At 42.2% G+C, this 20252-nt stretch overlaps 1 protein-coding gene across 2 annotated transcripts in view; it reads left to right on the top strand.

The window, feature by feature from the left end:
• Nucleotides 1–20252, top strand: part of camsap2b (calmodulin regulated spectrin-associated protein family, member 2b) — a 43392-nt gene that overhangs the window by 21118 nt on the left and 2022 nt on the right. The window contains exons 5-20 of one of the 2 annotated variants that reach the window (XM_078263634.1): nt 2619–2760; nt 4321–4460; nt 5880–5970; nt 6125–6229; nt 6927–6996; nt 7106–7390; nt 7927–8665; nt 9136–9282; nt 9370–9601; nt 10521–10704; nt 11627–12362; nt 15439–15575; nt 17096–17307; nt 17393–17492; nt 19883–19998; nt 20104–20222. In XM_078263634.1, the coding sequence (XP_078119760.1) occupies nt 2619–2760; nt 4321–4460; nt 5880–5970; nt 6125–6229; nt 6927–6996; nt 7106–7390; nt 7927–8665; nt 9136–9282; nt 9370–9601; nt 10521–10704; nt 11627–12362; nt 15439–15575; nt 17096–17307; nt 17393–17492; nt 19883–19998; nt 20104–20222 (3555 nt within the window). Of the gene's footprint in view, nt 1–2618; nt 2761–4073; nt 4161–4320; nt 4461–5879; nt 5971–6124; nt 6230–6926; nt 6997–7105; nt 7391–7926; nt 8666–9135; nt 9283–9369; nt 9602–10520; nt 10705–11626; nt 12363–15438; nt 15576–17095; nt 17308–17392; nt 17493–19882; nt 19999–20103; nt 20223–20252 lie in introns of those variants that run through there. The other variant, XM_078263636.1, reaches the window with a different exon arrangement.

The following is a 20252-nucleotide window of genomic DNA, read 5'->3' as shown; positions in this document are numbered from 1 at the left end:
TCAGTTGTAACTGAGAGTGGGTCTGGGCAAGCTTCATTCGCAGCTCATTTCCAAAGGGGCGTCACCAACGGACGCCGCTCAAATGCCTCTGGGCGCAATTGGAGAGTCCTTCAACCAATCAGACCAACGATCCGGGTGACGTAGCAGCGACAGCGGCATCAGCGGGTTCGGTAGCCGTCGTGTTGAATGTAAACAAAAAGCTGCTCGCCGTGGCTGCGCTATCGTCATTGTGTAAAGCCCGCCTCAACGGTTGTGATTGGTGTAAAGCCCACCTCAACGTTTGTGATTGGTGCCTCGATTTGGAAAAATTGGAAATAGGCTTGAATGGGCTCTTGGCCAGACGGACTTGCAGAGCAAATCTCAAATTTGCCGGAAGTTCGTCAGGATTTTCCCAGGCTAAGAAATAAGTGCATATTCAAACAAATGTAAATGGTTTCCTCACAGTACAAGATGAAATACAACTCTTATTGGATGGATTGCTATGAAATGTTGTACAGATATTTGTGTTCCCCAGTGGAATAACCCTACAGACTTTGGTATGCTTGAGTTTATGACCAAATACCTACAACACTCCCATGTGCCTCAGCTGTAGACTACTTTGTGTTTAGTGCTAATCAGCAAATGTTAGCATGCTAACACGCTAAACTAAGATAGTGAACAGCATGTTAGCATTGTTGTTGAGAGTATTCTTTTTCTTCGTTTGTGAGACTGAAGACAAAGTCCTTTTTAATTGCTCCTTATATGAAGATTTAAGTGCTACACGTTTTAGTAAAATGTCCATCTCAAAAGGCTTCTTCTGGTTGGATGAATAAAATCAAGACTTTCATTTTATTTGAAGAGACAAAGTTATGTGTTTGCAATGTAAAATGTTATATGTAAGATGTTATTGACAAATTGATTAAACAAAGAGCAGCCTTTGCAGAGGCACTGTTGGACTTCTTACTATTGTTAAGAGAGGGATTGTCCCCCAGTCTCAGCTGCAATAGCTAAACTGTTTTTGCTGTTGGCCTAATCCCTTTCCCACTCTCTCCTGTTGTTGTCCAATCATCATCCACCATCAAGTCTCCTAGCAAATGGTACTGGAGATTAGTACCTGTAAGTCCATCCATTCTGAAGAACTCCTCTTCACCAACCACCACCATCTACCTCCTCTCTGTCTAATCCAAAACCTGCAAGAATACCCCTTCACTTTGTCCCCTCCAGTTCTCTCGTCATTGCATGTGGCCCTGAGACCCATAATGCACTGGTCAGATACCTCCCACCCCAACCCTTGTCTCCATATTCCTTAGGAATCTGATTGAATCATATAGTAACCATTTTAAACTTGCCTCTCTCTCAGGGTCAGAAACTCCACCTGGAAGAGCAGTCCTGTAGCATGATCCTATAAATACCAGGAAATAGCCAATTTATCTTTTGTAAGACGTTCCACTTAAAAAAAAAATCAGAAACGAATGCCACTGCCCCGGTATTGTTAGCTACCCATTTTCCTGTTTGGTCTGGCATGTCTGTTGTCTGTGTTGTGCATTAAAAACAAAGTGGCAAGTTGTTTTTTTTCTTCTATTGTATATGTGTTTAAATTGTCAAAGAGGTACTGTAAAACCTGTTCATTCTAGGGCTGTGCAATTACAGTAATCAAAATGTGGTCGTGATTCCGAGTTCGGCTCCTAACGGTCACAAAAACAATGTAATCGAGAAAAACGAAGATTTTGCACATTACATTTTGCAAGTAAACTCTTGTTTTGTCTTGCATTCTGTTTTTTTAAGTTCAATAAATGCAACATCTTTCCAAAGTCAATCAGTCAGTCAAAGAGTAATCGTGTAAAATAAATCGTGATTTCAGTATTGACTGTCAATCAATAGTGATTGTGATTTTTTATTTATTTTTTTCATAATCGAGCAGCCCTAGTTCATACAAACCAAATCTGACGAAGGAAAATGTTGTTCCTCAGAGCTCGATGCAATAGACTGAGAGGCTGTCAGACAGTGAGAGCTGCTGTGATTAAAGCTTCCATCACAGCTCTTGTAAAATGCATACGTGATGCCACTTTTATGTGTTTGTGAGAGTACCAAGGGTACTGATGCCCTGAAGACATACGCAGTGGTGTTGTCTTACTGGTTTTTACAGGCCCAGATGCAAATTCTTATTAAACTTTACATCACATCCACTGTACATCACCACAGTGGAAGATGTATAATGCTGAAAACAGCTCATTCATTTTGTTCTTTTTCTCCTTCTAGAGAACTAACCGCTCCTCAGAGGCAATCAAAGGGAGCAAAATAGTGCTGAAGTGTTATGATTGCATCTAATTGAATCCATATCATTTAAGATAATTCAAGATAATTTAAAAATGTAATTCCAGATGTTGTGTCTGATTATTTGCATGATCAATTTAATCTGCATTATTTGAGTTGAGCCTGAAGCCCACCCTATGCGTTCTTCAAATGAACCCCGTGTGTGTGAGTGAGTGTTATTGAGTTGTAGGTGTGTGTGCACTGGTGCATGCTGATAAAAGTGTTTCTGCAGATGCTGGTGTGTTCGCACCAAAAATCAGAGAGCCAGCTGTATTGTACATATCCAGCCCGATGACGATGTCTTTGTGCCGTTGCCATGGTTTCAGGCTCGCTATAGGAGGGAGCATGCCCAGCAGAGGAGCGCTCCATCGCTCCCCCTGGTGGAGAACCTGCTGAAGGACAACACAGACGGCTGTGCCCTGACCGCTGTGCTGCACTTCTACTGCCCACAGGCCGTCAGACTGGAAGGTGGGAACAACCCCACCCACCTGATCTCACTAGCCACACCCTCTTTTGTTGTGATTATTCCAAACAGACAAGAGTCAGTTCACTTATACAATTAGCAATAGGAGAGAAATGGCATTCAGTGAGCTAACCACATTGACTTTCAGTCCCAACTTGACAGCACAAAGGTGGCTCTTTTATCGTCTACAACCAGTGGTGGAATGTAACAATACATTTATAGTACAAATTTGAGGTACTTGTACTTTACTTGAGTCTTTTCTTTTCATGCCACTTTCTACTTCTACTCCACTACATTTCAGATAGAAATATTGTACTTTCTACTCTACATTAATCTGACAGCTTTAGTTACTAGTTACTTTACAAATTAAGATATTTCGCACACAAAACACGTTGTTTATAAAAACAACCCAACAATATACATGCCTACAAGTACAGCTGAAATGATTTGCCGATTTGTTGATTGACAGAACTGTTTTGATTGTTTCTAAAATGTGAGGATTTTTCTGCATTGAGTAGGCCTACTTTTAATACTTTTCCTGATGATACTTCATACTCATACTTTTACTTAAGTAAAATGTTCAGTGCAGGACTTTGTTACTTGTAACAGAGTTATTGTGTTTACAGTGTGATACTTTTACTCAATTGAAGGCTCTCAATACTTCTTCCACCACTGTCTACAACAATACATTTAAATAATGTTCAAAGGGCTAAACCTAATCTCAAAGAACAACATAATCAAGAGATTAAGGACTCTGTTCTGACTTTCTGTGGTTACATTTAATGATATAAATGTAGGACATTGTTAAGGATGTTGACCCAAGAAAGACACTGTGAGGCAAAGAGGGTTCAGGACAGACATGGAGATCGAGTGTGAGACAAAGAGAAACAAAGACTGGTTTCCTCTCAGCTCACCCGCGTCCTCATTTCTAAAAATGCCTTCAGTTGGGCTGTGATTGGTCATGAGGGATATGTGACGGAGGACCGTTAGTGGAGTAGCTGGCAGCTATTTCAAAGATAAACAACTCTCCTGTCGGTGCTCTGAGACTCTTGGGATTGAATGTAGTTCACAGGGCGTTCATACACATGTGAACCAGATGTGGAAGCAAGTTCATTTGGGTCTTCTTACTGGCAGCTTGATTTACTCTAAGAATACAGAAAAGTACAGAATGACATCATTCCAGAAAAGTCAGCTGCTCTAATGTTTGGTTGTCTGTTCCTGGTCTGTTCACCCTCGTCAGACATTTTACACATGCATGGGCCGTCCTCACAGTAACGTCAGAGGGTAAAAATGCTGATGATTCATCCAGAGGGAGTTTGAAAACTTGTGTCACGAACTGTTTCAAGGATTTTGAGTGATTTAAATCAGCTACCGCATATGGTGCACATACTACTGTAGTAGGAAAGTAGGGTCATTTTGTTCTCATCTACTTTTGAAAGAAAATGTAAACTATGCCTTATCTTTGCCTTGTCTTCCTGTCTGGCCTTTGCTGTCACCCCTCCCCTGTGTGTGTGTTTGTGTGTTTGTGTGTGTTTGTGTGTCTGACCCCTCCCATGGCGGAGCAGATATCTGCCTCAAGGAGACTATGTCTTTGGCTGACAGTCTGTACAACCTCCAGCTGGTGCAGGAGTTCTGCAGGAACAACCTCAACCACTGCTGCCATTTCAGCCTGGAGGACATGCTCTACGCACATGCATCCATAAAGGTAGGGAAGTATTCAAAAATTAAAACAAAACGATGTATGTGGAGGACGTGGAAAGTGTTTTTGTGGATTCAGTTACGTAAAGAAAGAGAGAAAAGAAAAGTGTTTGAGAGCATAAGGAGAGTCAGGACGGGAAATTCTAAATAGGCAAAAATGAGTCATACAAGGAAAAGTTTAAGTGTGTGAGCAGGAGGGGTTGTTACTGTGTGTGTGTGTGTGTGTGTGTGTGTGTGTGTGTGTGTGTGTGTGTGTGTGTGTTGGTGCTTTTCTAGTACAGACCGTTCAGACAGAGGACAGATTCTGCTCCGAGGAGATTCACAGTACTGACCCGTCCCTGCCTGCCTCCCTTGTTCTCTTCCCCTCCACATCCCGTCTGTTTTTTATCAAACAACAAAATCTGTGAACTTTAGAGATAAAAACAACTGCTGATTTACCCAATTCTCAGGCGGAGATCTCCTTACTGTACAACTTTTAAAGCATCTCTGTGCCATTCAGACATTAGAAGCAGCAGTGTGGGTAAATAGTATGCAGGGAACGTGGGTAGAAACATTTGGTCACGGGCCGAGCTGACTGGGACTTTCCATTCTTTAAAACAACACAGCACTCTTTGCTCTTTTGCTCTGTATTCACTATTAAGTGTATTTGTGTGTGTGTGTATACGTACGTGTGTGTGTGTGCGTGTATGTATATGTGTGTGTGTGTTTGTGAGATTGTGTGTGTATACCCATTTATTTAATATATTACACAAAAAGAAATGTTGTTTATGCCATTAAGCAGTTCTCTATGCTGTGCCTAAAACTATGTTATGTAGTCTATGGTCTCAAATGAAGATGCAGTTTATAGGAATAGAGATATTTTTGGTCTTTCTATCCCTGCTAGAAAGTAAATCAACTGACCTGTGTGTGTTAAACAAGAGGTTTCCTACAGATGAAACCATCTGTATAGGCCCCCAGAGCCTCTCGGATGAATGAATTTATCCTTGATTCGGGTTACTCACTCGCTGGTTTGTGCATCTATCTGTGAACATGTGACATATTTAAACTAAACTCCAGATGGTGTTTTATGCTGTGATCAAGAGGCGTTTGGTTTTGACATTAAACCACTCCGACAATGAAACGTGTACTAATACACACACACACACACACACACACACCTGAGCCTGTTACCTAGCAACAGTTTGCGGTCCGTGACCTCATTGATCTGTCAAAAAGCTGTATGATATTGCGATTGTAGTTCATCTAACATCTGTACAGACAAATGTCGTGCTAATGACATTAATAAATAACTACATATATGACAACATTAACCACAACGGGGTGTGTGTGTGTGTGTGTGTGTGTGTGTGTGTGTGTGTGTGTGTGTGTGTGTGTGTGTGTGTGTGTGTGTGTGTGTGTGTGTGTGTGTGTGTGTGTGGTCTTGCAGAGTAACTACCTGGTGTTTATGGCTGAGCTTTTCTGGTGGTTTGAAGTGGTTAAACCGTCATTTGTACAGCCCAGAGTCTTCAACCCTAACGGTACAGTACAAGTTCACAATAACATCAGCATGCTATTGTTAACTGCAATGACGATGACAGTTTTGCCATGTTATGCATGCTAACTGATAACCGTAATAATTAACTCAAGGTTGCAGTTGAATATTGAGTATGTCTCGTATGTTTCCCTCTGCAGCCTGTGAGCCTGTGTCATCCTGTAGAAAAATGGCTCCTGTGTCCACTCCAGTTCAACAGAGCTATGCAGACAGACCTGGCAGTCCAGAGAACATCCCTGCACAGGGTAAAATATCTGAGCACAGATCTTTCATACCTGCAAACTAGTCGCTTTTCGGTGAAAATCGCTATTTTGAATGAGAAAATGTCATCCGCGTTGGGGGGGGGGGTGTCACCTTTTTCAGCCCTTCTGAGTTTGCAGGTATGTTCTTTAGTGATCATGCAGGCAGAGATGTCACAATGCTAGCGTGGATTGGTTCATGTTCCTCACTCGTCAATACAACAGGAGCCTTGGTATCACTATTTTTCTCAAAATAACTTTCACAAAAATATATAACTCACAAAAAAAGTTAGTTTTTTTACTTTCTTGAGTTTGCCCATACATACTGGTGTGGTGCTTTTAAGAAAAATGACATCATCAGTACTATTAGCTGTTACCTGGGGCATGAATACAGAACAGTGGAAGAATGTGTGGATGTGTTTTGAAACCAGAGGCCCTCTAGTGGCTGATTTACAGACATCCTGTAGCTCTAATGCTACATTTTAGCCCTACACTTGAACATTTAGCAACTACTTGTTATACAGTATAATTGGTTTAGGAAAAATTCCAATAATCCTGGAATAAGTAAGCAGTACTCTCGCTTAAACTGTGTACGTATTTAAGCCCCTGTCTTCCTGAAACTAAGCTACTCCACATTTGTTGTTCTCTGGCGATGTAAGGGATTTGATACATCCTGTAAGAAGCCACTCTGTGTCTGTAACAGGTATAATAAAGAGGTCTACCTCCATGTCCTACGTGGATGGCTGTGTTGGGACATGGCCCAAAGAAAAACGGTTAGTACCTTAAACTCCAAAGTGTACTCCACTAAAGCAGATGACATTAATGTAGAAGTGGTCTGTTGTTTCCCTATTAACCTAACAATACTTTTCCTTCCTCCCTCAGCTCCTCCTCTCGGGGAATCTCCTTTGAGATTCCTCTGGACGGAGACCTGACTGTGCTGCCCTGTGAAGCTCCCTCCCTTAGCGGTATGACCCGCTCAGCCAGCAGTGACGGTCTTCAAAGTTTCAAAGTTCACTATGCATCCCGAGGGAGCATGAAGCGCCACCTCTCCCTCATGCCCGTCGATGTCAACGGCCAGAGCAGACACATACCTGAGGAGGATGAGGAGTTCACCTCCCTCAAACCCCTGGGGCGCAACAACACATTCTCAGTCAAGGACCAAAGCAGGTACAGAGGGATGAATCCTCTAAATTGCCATATTGTCAATTTGAAGGGACAGTTTAGTTTTTTTTCAGGGGGGGGGGGGTTTACACAACATAAATCAATGGATGGCTTTTTATAACATGAAAAACAAAGTACTTTTATTTTGCATAGGTAGTAGAGGTTAGGTGTATAAATATATATAGATGGATCCATATGCCTGCAGCACCAGCAGGATACATGCAGTATACACACAGATGCCTGTTCACTGTCAGATGCTTTTTTGTGCCGCTCCTCAACTTCAGTTCAACGTGCATGTAAACTTATTATAGATAGACCCCACAAAAGTTTGATTTAAGTTTTTCTTAAATCCAGATGTTACTTAAGGGCTCTGCTTATCTTACAGGTAAAACTATTTTCAAACTGCATGAAGACACATTAAGTTAAGAAGAACATCCAGTAGTTTATCTTAGTCTGGGTAAGCAGGAGAAATAGTGAAAACCCCCCAAAGCTGACTGTTAACTTAAACAACCATCAGTTCATTTACCCAAACCTGTCTTTAGGTACTCCAATGGAGTCCTCCCGGACAGCAACCACATCCCCGACAACCACCATGGCAACCATAGTGGCCACATCAGCCCATCAACTCCTCCAAGCATTGAGGAGGCCCTGAAGATTATCCACGACACGGAAAGGCCCCATGCTAGCCTGGGTGTGGGGGGCGGAGACAATGGCTTCTTTCTCCACGGCGCCGAGCCTTGGGGCCCTTCAGACCCTCCAGGGGCCCAGGGTCAAGGAGACGACCCGGACTCAGTTAAGGCTCGGCTGAACGATCACGACCTCAACTCTGTGTCCACTGATGAAGTTGACACAGGCATCCATGTGAGGACAGAGGACATCCAGAGCTTGGATGAGGACTCCTCCTCTCTGAGAGACTATTCAGATATAGACCCAGATTGTGAGGCCATGACCCGGTCGTGCCCTCTGCCCGACCAGCCGGACAGGGAGAAAAGCAGGGAAGGAGGACGGAAAGGGCTCAGTGATGCTGACGCCGAGGATGCGAGGGGAGATGCAGGTGACAGGAGCAGCCCCTGTCCCAGTTCAGCACCCACAATCCCAAGGTCCTACACAGTCAGCCCCGTCTCGTCCTCCGGAGGCTCTGGAGGCGGCATGGTCCGGATGACCAGCTTTGCAGAGCAGAAGTTCAGGAAGCTGGAGGGAAGGAGTAGTGGAGGAACCACGCCAGAGAGTTCAGATCTCAATGTGCCGTATACACACCTGCCAAGAAGCCTTTCTTCTCAGGTTTGTGTCCTATTGGGTGTCACTCATTCCCTCTTTTATTTGAACTCTGCCTTTTGTGATTAACATTTTTTTCATTTATTTTCAACACAACACACAAAACATACAATCTGCAACATGAACATATCTCACAATGACACAGTAACTACAATATTCAAGGACATACAACAAAATAATAACAAAATAGACAAACTATAGACCAAATGAACATATGTATAAATGACAACACCTTAAGCCCATCATACACGTCTCTTCCCAGCACAAAGCTTTTTAGGAGCCCTCCAGAAAGTTCAGGTACTTTCCCCATTTTCCCGTGTAGACATACAATGTGGCGAACTGTTTGTATGACATCTTTTCAAACGTCGCCATAAACTCTACCTTTGTTGCAGAGGCAGAAATGCAATTTGGAGTGAGGTTAGTTGGCATGGAATTAATGCCAATGATCTATTCACTTCTTTCTTCTTTCTTTCTAGATGTCTACACCTCCTTTGCCAATCACATCTCCCTCTCCAGTAACGCCTTCCCCCAGAGACCCCTCCCACCTGATAGCCTCAGAGATGATTCAGCTGAGGATGAAGCTTGAGGAGAAACGGAGAGCCATCGAAGCCCAGAAGAAGAAGGTAAACACATAAAAAAACAGAGAAAGACAGTAGTATAGCTTTAAATGTAAATGCTCACGCCATGTTGCTCTCTTCACATTTTTCCAGGTGGAAGCAGCTTTCACCCGCCATCGTCAGAGGATGGGCAGAACAGCCTTTCTGAATGTAGTGAGAAGAAAAGGAATCACTGCCCCTCTCAGCCCCAGCTCAGGGGACGCAGAGATGCCTTCTCCAGAGCCACTCACAGCCTCAAAGGAAAGCAGCCAGGCCAGCATGGAGCGGGCCGAGAGATGCAAGCCAGACGGAGCAGCTCCGAAATCCCCCTGTGAGGATGGTGGAGGTGAGTAGTAGTGGCGCAACTAAAGTTCGCTTTCAGAAATGTAGTGAAGTGACTGTGTGGTCATCACGTTTTACTGACGGACTGCCAAAACTCACAGAGTAGGTCACAAGCACACGTTCCGAGTTTGAATTCCTTTTCACTTTCTTTTTGATCAGAGAAAATCCCCACACTCACATCTTGCATGTGTTACTATGGTTACAAAAGTATTGACATAAATATATCAGTTCAGTTCAATTCAGTTTAAATTATTATTATTATGTATTATTGAAATTCCTTACCCAGGTCCAGCAGTGTTCACAATAAGTAACGGTTATGTCGCTTACAGAATGCTTTCTTAACAGCTTACGGCCAGAAAATGTGTTAGGTAGAAGTTAAGCTTTTAAATTCATGCTAAAATCACATCTTTGCTATCATAAAGTCCTGTGGCGGGTCTGTTTGCTCTCAGACCACAAACGACAGGACTTCCTTTTTCAGCCCGGTTGTTTAATTCACACCAATTACCTGAACTAAATGGGGAAAAAAGTGTCAGAGGTCACTTTAGCAGAACCAAACAAGTTAGCTGTGAAAGCACCTAAACATTATTTTCATCATAAATAATCTGTCAACTATTTTTGATTAATCAATTAATCAAATGTCAGAAAATAGTAAAAAAAAATGCCCATCAAGTGTCCAATTATGCAGAGCCCAAAATGATGCCCATCCTCACATTTCAGAGCCTGGAATCAGCAAATGATGTGATATTTTTACTTCATAGATGATTTTAACTATGTTCTGTTAATCAACTAATTGATGAATTGACAAATCTTTGTAGTACTGAACCACAAAATAAGGTAAATAGAATAGCAGGACAAACAAGGACAGAATGATGACCAAATAGGTAATTGACTGACTGACCTGTGTATGTAATGTGGGGATACAGGTGTGGCTCCGGGAGAAATCGACCTTACAGAATACACACGCTCCATTGAGAGGCTGAACACGTCGCTGGGCTTCCTGCAGACAGAGATGCAGCGTTTGTCCCAGCAGCAGGAGACCATCATGTCCATGAGAGAGCAACAGCAACGAGCCTGGGTCATTCCTCCCCCTGCTCCATCTCCACACAGGTATCACCTAAGGATATATATGTAGAGCTGTAACATTTCCAAATTTTTATGTACAATAAATAATTGCGATTGACAATATAATTGTCTCTTTCATTCAAATTTAAAAATATTTATTTATTTATTACTTTTTACAACAAATAAAGTTTTGAATGAATACACAAATACACAGTCTATAAAGTAAACTACGTGTCTTTAATATCATAAAAAAAATTTCTAACTGTATCCCGCCTTGTCGTGTATAGGGTCAAGTGCCAACAACTAACAATTAAAATAATAAGAAAAATACATAGTCCGACCAATAATCACTTTTATAATTACAATTTGGCATATCTAAACAAAATCAACAATTACCAGTCATACGCCTTAAAAACCTTAGCTAATGTTAGCAATTAATTGCCGTTAAACAACAAAGCCGCGATTACATAAAATAAATTGACAATAAGACACTTATGTTATCATTGTTACAGGCCTATCTATGTATGAATCATTTTACTTGAAAAATAAGTTCACCGTACAACTTTATTATCAGTTTACACTGAAAGATATTTTGCGTAAAGTACACACAAAGTAAGCCAACAATTACACGTATAGTACAAAAGATGAAAACTCATCAACAGCCATGACAAAGAAACATGTTTCATGATATCCTCGGATCCAGTTCTTAATTGGCAGCACACATGATTTTGGTTTAGCAACCGAATAGACTGATGTATAAAAGAGTTCTTGAGCCTGTTGTGTCTAAACGAAGGGACTCTAAATCGCCTTTTCGATGGCAAAGGTTGGTATTCATAGTTTAAAACATGCATGGAGTCAGAAGAGATGCTGTTAGCAAGCCTGAGCACCCTCTTTTTTGTGGGTTGTTTGAAAGGAGTGTGTAACAGGTACCATCATCTACCACCTTGTGTGTTTCCTTTCCCCACAGGCAGCTCCGTGAGTTGCGTAGCAGCAGTGTAACAGGTCGGGGATCAGGCCGAGGCTCTGTTGGCTCTTTGTCTCCCATCCTTTCTTCTTCCGGCTCTCCCCGCGCTCCCAATCATTCCTCTGCTGGCCTTAAGCGCCGGCCGGCCTCCTTCCATGCCAGGACACCTAGGACTCCCCGACCAAACGATCTGAAAGTCACACCCTTCAGTCGAATGCTCAACACCCCCACCTCTGTGGACAGCCTACCCAGACTGAGGCGTTTCACCCCCAGCCAACCCCAGATCAGCGCGTTTGCTTATCTGGGCCACGATGAGGGGCCTCGGGAAAGCGAGAACCAAGAGGCCAAAGACAACAGAGAAAACACTGAGGACAAAGAAGAAGCAGTGGTAAAGAAGAGTGCTGGCACTCCTCGGCCATCTAGTACAGAAGCAGCCAAAGAGAAGGAAGATGAGCGACAGGAGGGAAGAAAACAGGCAGAGCAAGCTCATTCCAAGGGTGGAGTCAAGCAAACCAGGTCATCGGAGGTGTTGTGTCAACCGGTGTCTGAGATCCAAGGGCCCACAGGCAGCCGGGTAAAGGGAGACGCCCAGGACAGAAGAGACCTGGTGGAGGTGCCTCTGTCTGGACCGAAACCTCCTGGACGACCACCGCACCGTCAGGAGATGACGGGAGGGACAGAGGCAGGAGGAGACATGTACGGAGAAGACCAAAAGATCTGCTGTGGATTCTTCTTCAAGGTGAGCTGGAGCTACAGAATAAATGTAGGATCATTTGTATTGTCATGAAAACATTTTTTTTAATCTTCCCAATGTCTAGGATAATCCATGTAATAGTTTCTGTAGATATTTTCTGTAACATGAATTTAATTCTGTACTTGAGCTGGACAGACACACATGTAGGTGGGGGCTCAATTGGACACAGGTTTAGCTATAAACTTCAACCATAAACTAACATGACTTGATCTGCTTTCTGTTGTCATATTGTATTACCTCCATACTGCTTATTGTGGGGATTTTTCAGCCAGAAAGTGAATAAGTGGATTTCCCAAAATGTCGAACTATTGCTTTAAACTTTGCGCAAAATTCCAATCTATACACACAAAAGACACAAGGCTTTCCTGCAACTCAAAACCAAGGTAGGCTTCTTTATATTTTGGATTTGACTGATATGTTGGCTTGATGAGCATCATCAGTTTTTCTTTTCTTCGTGTCAACCGCCACGTGTCTTGTTAGCCGTGCTAGCATCAGAGCCCACTTGTTTCTAGGAACTGCGGATGAAAATTAGCCTGCATGGCTTAATCTGGCACATTTACATGTTGGACTATGTGCTCATGTTGATTGATGTGCGTTGTCTCTTTAAAATGAATAAATCTAAAATAAAAAAAAATCTATATTGTTTCCAAATGAATCAGATTTATAACAAACTGTTTCACAGCAGACATTTTGACTTGTCAGCTGAAAGGAACAGTTGGCACTAATGAAAATAACAATGGCGTCCAAACAGACTTAAGTTATCGTTTATTCCAGCGTCTATCAAGCTGCTGAACTCCAACAGTACATCTTAGCACAACAAATGTATGTCTAATAAATACACTTTAAGATAAAGTGTATTTAGAGATAAAAGACACAATAAGTACTTTTTGCACTTCGCACTTTAATTATTACAGTTACTATTTAAGATGTTGTGTTGTCTGTACAGTCATATGTATCTTTTTATTTCCTAACATGTTTCGTTGCTCTTATGTTTATGTTTTTATATGTTGATTTTATAATGTTTTTTGTGTTACATGTTTGTGTTGTGAAGCAACAGATTGTAGCACTATGCCCAAGCCAAATTTACCCTCGGGTACAATAAAATGTATTCTAGAGCTGCACGATTTGAGGAAAATATGCGATATGCGATAACATTGCTGAATATGGCGATAATGATATTATTTGCGATAAATAAACAAATATTAGAGTGAACTCAGTTCTGCCTTTTGCTTGTTGAATTTAAAATAAAAAGGAAATAATTGAATATTGAATTGAATATAAAAGGCACCACTAAAAAAAGAATGACGGTTCCATTTTAAAGTGTGGTTTTCTACTGATATTTTCTTTCAACTAACAACAATAACAAATAAATCTCTGCGTGTCTTTCGCGATATGTATATTGCGACAGTTGATATCGCGATGACGATAAAGAAATGATATATTGTGCAGCCCTAGTGTATTCCATTCTATTCTATACAATTATTGCAATGCAGTGCAGCAAGTAATAATGTGATTAGCTGCACTTGTGTTTGACAGGTCAAAATGTCTGCTGTGGAAAAAGTGCTTTGCTACTTAAGTTTAACTCCAACATTTGGTCCCCCTGGTCACCACCTGCCCCAGGGTTGAAACCACTGCAGTAAAACTACAAGACCAACTGATACAATGAATGCACTTTTCATTAATAATACAGTCTATACAGTATTGTGGTGCTCTAAGCAGGGAGCAGTGACAGGAAGAATCTCATGCTGCACGGGCAGGCCACCACATGTGCAGTATTGTGCCTGTTGAGCCATGAGCTAATCAAAGACAATACATGAGTGAATCTAGGCCAAACATGACTGCCAGAACACAGATACATAGAAGACCTTTAGAGCTGTGATTATAGAGACATGTCAGAGCTTTGTTGACAGAAGGTAATTAATGCCACATTAAATACTAAATGACACCATAATAGAGCTCAACAGTCCCGCCCCTCCTCTGAGAGACCTTGGGTTCCGGAAGTAAATTTCCCATTCATTTCTCCCATTGACGTCTGGAAAAATCCGTATATAAAGAGTTTTAGACCATGCCTTAGGCTAACCAGGTGGTATGTGACTCATAAGCATACAACGTATCATTTCGAGTAAAAAAACGAACAGAAAATCCCCAAAAAGTCAAAGGTACAAGACTGTGTACATATCGGCATCTCAGAGCAAAGGAACTACTCCTCCCATAAACCACCGCGCACCACTGAACAAAGGAAGCTAATGTTAGTTTAGTTTAACAGCTAATTCGGCTAACCGCTAGCTGAGACAGCATGTAATAACTTTAAAAGACCCTCAAAATAAAATCTGAAAATAACCGTTAATATATATAACGGCTGTTACGTCAGCTGTAGACGGCTTTACCCAGTGTTAAGTTTGAGTTAACGTTATTTTAGACTGAATCAAGCTGTCAGCTAGCGGTTAGCCGAATTAGCTGTTAGCTAAACTAACGTTAGCTTCCCGGCAGAGGCTAACGTCAGAAGCGTGGAACAGATCGTGATTCGTGCAGTGTCGTAAATCCTCGTGACGAATCTTGCAGGCAGCACAGATCGGGTACTGACACCCCCACTCCTCACCAGCATGAGTATCACTGTGGGATTGTGGGATTGTTCAGGATTGTGGGTAATGAAGTACTTATCCAAGACATCGCGAATAAAAGACATTTATCTCAAAACAAGGGTAGTGCCCCATGATTTGTGGCGTCTATATGAGCATATACAATCGCTGAGTCATGTCGGCATGCTGGTTTGAAGTCTACCATCGACGGTTACGATTTTATGGCTTATACTCCAATTTGTCAATGGAGAAATTGCATTGTATTTTCACTTCCGGAATCCGCTGTGGGCGGGACTGTTGAGCTCTATTATGAAGGATCAGTATCCTCCCTTTCAAATATTTATGAGGGCAGAGGTGACAAAACAATTTCACACTAGGCCGTTATTTGTCATGATAAATGTCATGAAGGTAATAAAGATGCACTGTGAACATTTCTACGTATAATCAGATGTATTATGTGTTCCTCGCCCATCAAACCCCAGGATGATGTGAAAGGGGAAGAGGACATGGCAGCAAAGAAAGCAGCTCTGCTGGACAAGAGGCTGAGGAGGGAGAAGGAGACACAGGAGAAGAAGCAACAGCAGGAGCTGGACCAGGAGCAGAAGAAGGAAGCTGCACGGTCGGTCTGACTTTCTCTCTCTCTCTGTCCATTTGCCAATTTTAACACTGTTAACCCAATGGTTTGTAACATACATACAGGCAGTGGTGCAAGAAGTATTCATATCCTTTACTTAAAGTGCTCATATTATGTATATTATATTATGGCTTTTTTTTTTGGCCCTTTCCTTTATTGTGTTATATATCTTTTTGTGCACGTTATAGGTTTACAAAGTGAAAAAGGTCAAAGTCCACCCCGAAGGGACTTATTACTCCAACAGAAAACACTGTTCACAAACTGCTCCAAACAGCTCTATTGTAGTCCAGCCTTTACTTCTGTGACGAACGTGCGTCACTTTGTAACACACGTTATAATGCTGGCCTAGCTGCTAGTGTGGTACTCCCTCATACTTTGCAACTGACAAGCTAGCAGTACTTACTGCGCATGTGCGACTCCCAACAAAGATGGAACAAAAGTCAGATGTCTCACTCTGTAGCTAAAACAGAGAGCTCAACACAGGGTGAAAAGAGGAGCTGCAACAATGTGCAGTACAACAAAAATATGGTGTTTTCTGAAAATTAAACTATGTAAACCTATTCTGATATAACCTCTAAATACAATTATGAACCTGAAAATGAGCATAATATAAGCACTTTAAGTAAAAGTACTAATACCACACTGTAAGTAGTGTGTAAAGTAAAAGCCCTGCATTGAAAATGTTACTTAAGTAAAAGTATGTAAGGCCCTGTTTACACGTACATGGTTATTTTGAAAAACTGAGATATTTCCCTTCGTTTGAGCCCTTGGAGAATTCACTTCTGAAAACGATTCTTTCTAAAAAAACTCCGGCCAGAGAGGAGATTTGGGAAAACTTTGTTTGCACGTTTGCATGTCAACTGAGACAAACGGAGTTTTAGGCAGCCGAGGAAGTGAGGAAGCGAAGAGAGAGGAAGTGATTTGTTGCTGTTGTTGCTATTTTCGGGATTCTGATCTGCTGATTCTGCTAACGTGGGCTTGAGCTTCTCGTTACACTGCCACCTACAGGTTTGACATGCTCTTGACAGCATATATATACACAGGTACATGTAAACGAACACTTTTCTGAAAACTGACAGCTGTGCACGATATTATTTTTTAAAACGGAAAATGTACTTGTTATTAAAAGTACTCAATGCAGAAAAATCCTTACATTTTAGAAACTGGAAACGATCAAAACAGTTCTTAAGTGTTTAATCGGCTAATCATTTCAGCTGTACTTGTATTGTTGGGTAATTTAATTTATAATAAAACATCTTTTTATAAACAACATGTGTTTTATGTGCAAAAATCTTAATTTGTAAAGTAACTTGTAAATAAAGCTGTGGAGTAGAAGTAGAAAGTGGCATGAAAAGAAAAGACTCAAGTAAAGTACAAGTACCTCAAGTTTGTACCTAAGTACAGGACTTGAGTAAATGCACTTAGTTACATTCCACCACTGCATACAGGGGGTCTTTTGCACCGGCAGTCACACAATGAATCTTTGTCTCGACATTTTCCTCCAGGTTGAAAGCCGAGGAGGAGCAGCTGAAGAAGGATGACGAGAAGGCGAGGAGGGATTACATCAAGCATGAATATATGAGGAGGAAGCAGCTCAAGCTGATGGAAGACATGGACCAAGTCATCAAGCCTCGATCTGGAAGTCTCAAGAAAAAGCCCCGGCCCAAGTCCATCCACAGGGACGTCGTGGAGACTACGCCCCCCGTTAGAGCGACAGGTGGGTGGGCAGCATGAAATGCACAAACACACTTATCGATGCATGGCAGCCACTGATCCGTGCCTGACCTGTCCTCGTGTTGCAGGGGTGCGTCCTCGAGGCTTCTCAGTATCAAGTGTTTCTTTGGCGTCTCTCAATCTGGCTGACAACGACAGAGATCAGCCAAATAACAGGAAGAACAACAGGTAAGACCCACTCTCTGCCTGGAGCGTGGATTTTAGACTCTTATCTTCCCCTTAAAGGTGCACTATGAGTTCCTGCATGGTTTCAGCACAATTTCATTTTTGTCTTAAATCGTAGGCATCTCTCCTTGATCCGCTAGCTGCCTGCCCCCTTAATACACTATGAAAAAGCCCGGTCTCGGGAGACAACACAGGGGTCGTAAACGTCAAACAAACACTAGAGGCACAGCCTGTGCACCAAAATACAACAAACCACTCCAGCCAATCACCGACAAGATGGTTGGGGGAGTGGTTGGGAGTTAGTGACAGTTAGTCAGTTAGTCATGACAGTTACGGAAACATGGGAGGAAGAGGCGAGCTTGCTCTGTTTTGTTTTAAATTTACTTGGAACGTCAACAGAAGTGACCATGCAGGAACTCTTAGAGCACCTTTAATTTATAAATCCAAGATGTAAGAAGCACAAGAGGAAAAAATACTCTACCTGCACCTGTCTTTGTCAATAATACACTGCTAGCCTTAAAAAGCAAAGAATTACACTATTGAAATTATGCGGAAATATAATATAAAGACAGTAGTAATTAGTAATGTTAAAAACGTAGTACCGAGATTGGATGACACAGTTAGAGCTGGCAGTTTGTCTAACATTGTTTTAAAGGAGGCTCAATGATTAGGTTAAGTTACAGCAAACTTGAAGTTGGCTGACAACTTCCGGTACAGATCCATTTGTCCGACACGACTGAAGCGTGGTGTCGCGACGTCATACACCCATGGTTGATGCTCCACGCCCTTGACCGGCAGCTGATTGGACGAACGCCTGACGTGGGTTTGGCTTCTCGAGAATTTCAACAGAGTGTCATGGCGGCTCGTTGAGAATACGATCTAGTATTTTACGAAAATAGTTCACCGAAACGTGTTTCTGAAAACATTTTAAGCGAGAAATAGGCCGTACAGTTGCTGAATCTGTCTTTATTTCAGATCGACAAAGGTCAGTTTAAAAGATTTCCGTCTACTTCTACTGGATAGTCGCCTCACGTTCAACGGATTCATTTGCATAAAGATGGGCATCGACCAGCTTTTGGACGCGCTGGACGTGCATTTTTTCAAATGCAGTGCCGCCCTCCCGGAATGCTTTGCGTGCACGTTGAAGTCGCTTGACGTCACCCATAGGAATAGAGTGGGGCGCGGCGCGACAGAAGCGTTGCACGGTCAAATGGATCTGTACCGTTGTAGTTCTACGTGCTGACGTCACTCTTTACGTGCATCTCAGCTCCATGCACCTTTTCTTCAAACTCCTTACAATCGTATTTTATTCTTTAAGTATAAATGTCACAATATCACATTTTGTTTATAATGTCTGTTTATTAAAACTGTAAAACATATTTCAGAATTACTTGTTGACCATTCATCCATATATTACCAACACCCACCCCTTTTTAAATGTGTGTCACACCCAGGTGTCGTATACTCTGCTGTGATTTTAATTTCATGGCGTGTTTTGATGTTGAGCTTATTTTTTTCTTATTCCTAAGTCTTGACTTTTATGAGGCTTACACTCTCTTGAATCTCTTGTATCCCTCTCTCATTTCTCTTTCTATTTTGCATGCGTCCCTCAGAGGCAATAAAGTGTCCCATATCCCGTTCTTTCTAAGCTCTCCCAAAGACAGAAAGGGAAGGTCAGTAATGCTCAGAAAAGTGACGACAGATGAAGTGTACTGGATGTGGCTCCATGTAGAAATAGCTCCATGTAGCTTTAGCCTGCATTTCATTAGACATTCTTTCAACACAGACTCGCATAAAAGTAGACAGATGTGTCAACAGTGCAATAATCTAACATATTCTTTTACTGCATTACGGTGCACGGGACCTCAGATGTTTCCGCCTCAGCTCTCCTGCTCTTTACCCTCTCTCTCTGCCTTCTGCAGTATTGCTATCAGGCTGTTGTTTGCTCTCTTCTCCCTGCTGGCTGCTCTCGCTTGACCACTGTGTTTGCTGCTTCCTCCACAAGTACTCAAGCTCATCCCTCTCAGTAGCCATAAAGACAGCACTGAGACTTTGCTTTGCTTGGCTGAACATGCCTTTCTATCCCTCGCTGCACAGCTTCATCGGAGTCTGTACAGTATGATGTAATGCAAGACAACAGGCAGGGTTTGGAGAATTGTGTCACAGTGTCTGACCTTGTTTTACCACATATTTCTGTGTGTGTGTGTGTGTGTGTGTGTGTGTGTGTGTGTGTGTGTGTGTGTGTTTAAAATCTATGTGTGCATGTCTGTTTGTGCAATCTGTCGGCGTATGTTCATACATGCTTCTGTGTATCAACAACTATTACGTGTTTGTTGTGGGTTTCTGTTGTGTCCGTGCGTGTCATTTGTTGGTTTGTATGTGACCGTCTCCAGGCCAGACTCTGCAGAAGGTTTCTCTTCTTGTCCTTCGACTGGTAGTCGTAACGGAGAGAAGGATTGGGAAAATGACTCCACCACCTCATCCACTCCCTCCAACAATGAGTACACAGGTAGAGTACATACTGTTTACACAGTTTGTCAACATTTACACAGCTACTGCACATGACAAGACATTTTATTTCTTGCAATCTCATGCATGTGCTTTCTTCCCACAGGACCCAAACTTTACAAGGAGCCCAGTGCCAAGTCCAACAAGCACATCATCCAGAACGCCCTGGCTCACTGCTGCCTGGCTGGCAAAGTCAACGAGGGGCAGAAGAACAAGATACTTGATGTATGTTTTTGCAATGATGTGTCTGTGTCT

Source organism: Sander vitreus, chromosome 12 (assembly GCF_031162955.1).
Source record: "Sander vitreus isolate 19-12246 chromosome 12, sanVit1, whole genome shotgun sequence".
In the NCBI taxonomy this organism is placed as follows: domain Eukaryota; kingdom Metazoa; phylum Chordata; class Actinopteri; order Perciformes; family Percidae; genus Sander; species Sander vitreus.
Note: the sequence above shows the minus strand (reverse complement) of the source record. Positions and strands in the feature narration are given on the sequence as shown.